At 36.0% G+C, this 5082-nt stretch overlaps 2 protein-coding genes across 2 annotated transcripts in view; one reads left to right on the forward strand and one right to left on the reverse strand.

Annotated features, from left to right (window-relative positions):
• The window catches only part of LOC109585178 (uncharacterized), an 11562-nt gene extending 6486 nt beyond the window's left edge, over window positions 1–5076 (reverse strand). The window contains exons 1-2 of the mRNA XM_020001162.1: window positions 5037–5076; window positions 4192–4742 (exon numbers count right to left, since the gene is read on the reverse strand). Of these exons, the coding sequence (XP_019856721.1) occupies window positions 4192–4710 (519 nt within the window). The 5' untranslated portion in view covers window positions 4711–4742; window positions 5037–5076. The remainder of the gene's footprint in view (window positions 1–4191; window positions 4743–5036) is intronic.
• LOC109585185 (uncharacterized) lies at window positions 461–3384 on the forward strand. Its single transcript, XM_020001166.1, has 4 exons — window positions 461–2692; window positions 2787–2843; window positions 2897–2980; window positions 3078–3384. Exons 1-4 carry the CDS (start codon window positions 1087–1089, stop codon window positions 3347–3349), a joined length of 2019 nt encoding a protein of 672 aa, XP_019856725.1. The 5' UTR covers window positions 461–1086; the 3' UTR covers window positions 3350–3384.
• Window positions 5077–5082: the final 6 nt, after the last annotated feature.

Genomic DNA, 5082 nt, shown 5'->3' on the forward strand with positions numbered 1-5082 from the left:
CACATGCATGAATGCAGAAAGTGAGAGGAGACTGTGACTATGCCTGATGTTTCACTGTTTACTCTTTAAGTTACTTTTTTCATGGGCTCCTGGTACATGTACAGTAACTATACAATGATTACCTAATTAAATTACTTGTTGTTTCATTGATTACAATTAGAATTACAATTAGATAGCATAATCCTTTTAATTAGAATTACAATTAGAATTAGCTAATAATTGCTAATGATTGCTAATTCCTAATGATTAAAATTAGAATTACAACAACCCTGCCCATGAATCATCTAATGGCGATAATTATGTAAATGTACTACATGTAGCTATCACTAATGATATATTTTTAGTAGCATTTTGCATTTTTATGAATTTTAAACACAAAAATAAATATTAACAAAAATTTTATAAATACAAAAATTAATTCTAACAAAAATTTGAGGCCAATAAATAAACCAAGCTATACAGTATGTTTTCAATTTTAAATAACTTTTGTCTGTAGAGTTACATAACTATCGAGAAGTACTTAAGACTAAAGTGACATGTCATCTCACTAAAGCAGTAGTTCAAGGTGAAGCTCGTGTTGGTAAAACCGCTTTTAAATCACTTCTTCTGGATGAAAAGTACATCAAAGCAAGTACTGGTATTGCTGAGCCAAGAGTTGGCATTCATCGCTATAGAATAAATGAGTCCCGAGACACTGGGAAACGATATGAGCTATTGAATGTCACAGAGTTAGAAATAATAGTTAAAAATGCTTTGAAAAAAGTTGCATTAGAAAAACCGATCAGTTCTCCAGTAGAAAATGAAGCTAGGGATGGCAACGATGGAAATGAATCACGTGACGTAGGAAATGAAACACCCAACCAGGCCAATGAACTTGTTGAAGGAAATGAAGCCACTGATGGAGACGGAGCACCTGGTGAAGCATCTGGCAATGAAAACAAAAGCTTGCAAAGTAAAGTAGTAGAGAAAGTATTTAAAGGAGTGCAGGAATGTTCAGGGGAGGAAAACCATCTTGAAGGTGCACGTTGGCTATACCTCATTGATACAGGAGGTCAAATCGCTTTTCAGAAGTTGCTTCCAATTTTTATGCCGTTTGCCCAAATTCTTATTCTTGTTGTTAATATTTCAAAAGAGTTATCTAGCCAAGCCACTGCAGTGATGCACATTGAAGGGGAAGATTACAGTGATGGCAGTCCATACCGTTTACCAGTTGAAGAAAGTTTAAAGCAGATAATCTCTTCAATAGCTTCTGGCATGAAGCATTTCAGGAATAGCTATAAAGATCATGAAGTTCTACACGATTTAGTTCCAAAAAATTTGGAGATTCTCACGATTGGTACACACAGGGATGAATGCATCAGTGATAAACATGCAGCAGAGTCTAAACACGCATTGAAAATAAAATTAGCAGAAATAATTTATGCAAATAAAAATTGCCAATCTGCTGGAGATAATGTAGTTCAAGTACATGAAATTGATGGTCGTATTGCTGAAATTACTGTTGAAAGCCGAAGAGAAACCAATGCCACTACTGAAAAAAGAGAATTTGATGATAAAGGTGCATGTACATGGAATTCTTTGGATACAGTAAATGATATCTTGAAGGAAAGTGAAAAAAAGATCAACATTCCATTTTTTTATTTCTTCTTTGATATTGTACTTCGCGTTGCAGTAGAGCAGGGATGTGGTATCTTACAATACTCCACCTGTAAAAGTCTTGGGGAAGAATTAAAACTTTCAGAAGATGAAGTGCTGGAGTCTCTTAATTTTTTGCATCAGATCAACAGTATCATTTATTATCATGATTCTAAATCCTGCAGTGACCTGGTGTTTGTTAACATAGGCAGCCTTACTGGTATTCTCCATCAGTTGGTTGGGCGTGTTTACCAGGTTCACTCCAATAAAGAAATATACGCTGGAGACAAGGATGGAATTATAAAGGGAATGCTTTCAGAGTCCGAGTTCAAAAAGATTTGTAATAAAAGACTCGATCCCATTGAAAAAGAGCTAAAAGTTGCTGATATAGCAACAAAGTTGCTGAATCTTTTTGTGGAGCTCTCAATAGCTACACCAATAGATGATAAATATTTCATACCAGCTCTCCTTCCAGTAAGAGATGTTACAGATATCAATCCTTTTAAAGATCGTGAGCCATTGCTGTTTTACTTTGAAAAGGCAACCCCAATGGGCCTCTTCTGCTCTGTCATCACTCGTCTTCTTTCCAGCCCTTGCTACAAAATTGCTTCAATAGAAGGTAATTTCTCTAATTACATTGAGTTGAGATATCGTACAGAAGGAGTTAAATCATTCTACATTGTTCTAGTTGAACAGATCAATTGCATTGAAGTCCATTGTCAGAAACAGAGAGGGGAAGGGATAGTAAGGGAAGATGTAACAGAAGCGATCAGTTTTGCAGCTCAGAAACATCATCTCAGTGACAGTCCAGATCTCCGATTTTATTGTCCATGTAAGTGTGGCACTGGAAGTGCTGGTACTGGTGAAAGTGGAACTGCTGGTGCTGGAGGAGGAGGTGGTGCTGGTGGTGGTACTAGTATTGGTGGAGGTGTGTCAAAAGGGAAGAAGCATACAGTTGAAGTTGAGACTGTCAATAAGAAGCATACCTTCCGATGCAGTGAAAACCCACTTACTGAATGGGAAGATGAGAAACCATGGTGGAACTCCTGGCTTGACAGTAAGTTATTTACTTATTATTATATCTATTATTGCTATTATTATTGATTACATGTATATTATTGTGAATGACCTGCTGGTTATTTTTTCCACAGCTGGTAAACCAAACACTCCAACTTCTAATGATGAGTCAACTTCTCCTACGAAGCAAAGTAAATTACATGTACATTACTATTCATTCATTGATACTAATTTTAATATAAAGGTACAGTGAAAAGACATCTATCTGAGACAGAGAGCTCTGGTTCTTCACAATGTAAACGTAGACATGTTGATGAAGAAATTGATAGTAAATACATGTATATGTTGTTTAATTGTGTATTTATGTACATGTATATACAGAATAATCCAATCAATCCTCATCTAATATTATTTTTAAATTACAGGCAGGGAGCTTTCTAAGAGAACAGTCCAAAAGATATTTCATTCTTCTGCTCACCATTACATGCTGATAGGGACTGGATTGGGTGTAAATGTAGCAGATCTGAAAGACACAGATGACGCAACTAATAATCTTATTAAAGTCTTCCAGAGGTGGTTTGATGCCAGCAAAAATGTCAGTTGGGATACTTTGAAAAAACTTTGTAAAGACTATCCTCAGGTACTGGGCAAAGCAGAGGATGAACTAAATAAAGTACTTGGCAGCCAGTCTTCTTAAAAGAATGATGCCAGCTCCTCATATTTGAATTATTATAATGATTTTTTCTATTGTTCATTAGTTTACTTAAATAAAAAACATTGAAAATGGAAAAGTAGTAGGATTAAATTAGGAATAAAGTACTGAAAAAAACAAGAGGGTACTTGCAAACTGGTGTGGTAAGAAATCCTACACCACTGCACGAGAAAGCATTAGTGATAATTGTATGTGGACATAAATTAAAATGGCATCAAACCACAAACCCACGCAGTGTCTGTACCTAGATTCTGTCTTCCATTTTGTTCCTTGTCCTTGCTTCTTTTTAAAGCCACTTTTCCAGTCCTTGACCCAAGCGCAGAGAAATGATGTAAAAGCTGTAACCTGAGTGGTTCTCTAAAGTCTGAAGAATTTTGCAGAAATTAGAATTTGGGTCTGTTCTCCAAAAATGATCCCGCTACATCACAGTGAATACAGTCCACTTTAAAGGTACCAGGAGAGTCGCCCAGTGTGTACAATGTAAGATTATACATGTAAGTGTTTTAAATGATGCCATCTTGAAACCAACCTCAATCTTACATAAACATGTACATGTAGGCTACCGCCTATATATGTGTAATAAATAGTACAGGGACTTTAACCCAATTGTGGAGCAACATTAAAATTTGTAAAAAATCCAAATTTGATCGGAATCGGCTCAAACTTTCTACACAACATAAATACAAGTATATGCATTAGGAAATGTAATAAAAATTAAGAATTCTCTACTTTTCATTTTTGGCGAAATTTGGCCCGTGATATACAACTGTACATATATACATGTACATGTACATGTATACATGTACAATCAGCCAGTAATTCCTCACCTTATACACTTCCTTATAAACATCAGGTAGCTCTACAGTCGGTGACACTAGCCAGGTCGGTAGAGAAGGTGATTGAATGCTGCTAGTAGTAGCCATGACAGGAGGACCCCCGGACTGATAGTGGACCAGAACAGGAGAACCAACAGCAGGTGAAGTCATGAGAGGTAGCGCTCTTCGTATCCCTCCACCTCCAACCCTCTCTCTACCAGCAGCTGATGCTAATACACTATTACTAGTAACAGTATTACTAGTTACCGATTGGAAGTCACCAAACCCATCGTCAGAACCAGGAGAAAAAGATATCTCATTAGTACCTCCTGACGTTTCAGTTTTAAATAATCCGCTTAATTCTTCTCCTCCTTTCTCCCAGACTTTAGCCGCTTTTGTCGAGACTGAGTATGTTTTATTGAGAGGGACTGGGAAGGGTCTCGTTTCTATTCCTCTGATGGGCGGGGTCGATTTGAAATCGGATTTGGTTAGTGGACATTGGTTGGGTTTAGCATCACCGAGACCGGACATTGTGTTTGATAATAACTCATCAATTGAAGGACCTAGGAATAATAATAATAATAATAATAATAATAATAATAATAATAATAATAATACATTGTTGTCTTGTTTGTGTTAAAACAAACCGAAACTGAAGAATAACAGTTTTCATACTTTGCAGTGTTATGTTGTTTTTTGGACAATAATTTGTGTATTTAAGCTTCTAACACTAGTTATGCTAAACATACATGAACCAGTACAATACAGTTTTAATTACATTAGCTAGGTTATTGTTTCAGTTTAGGCATTCCGTTCCAAAATAATAACAAATAAATAAAATAATTAATTAATCTTACCAATAGTTGTATTAATTGTTGTTGCTACTTTAACACTAGCAGGAGG

The sequence above is a fragment of the Amphimedon queenslandica genome, unplaced genomic scaffold (assembly GCF_000090795.2).
Source record: "Amphimedon queenslandica unplaced genomic scaffold, v1.1 AMPQUscaffold_13106, whole genome shotgun sequence".
NCBI classification, from domain to species: domain Eukaryota; kingdom Metazoa; phylum Porifera; class Demospongiae; order Haplosclerida; family Niphatidae; genus Amphimedon; species Amphimedon queenslandica.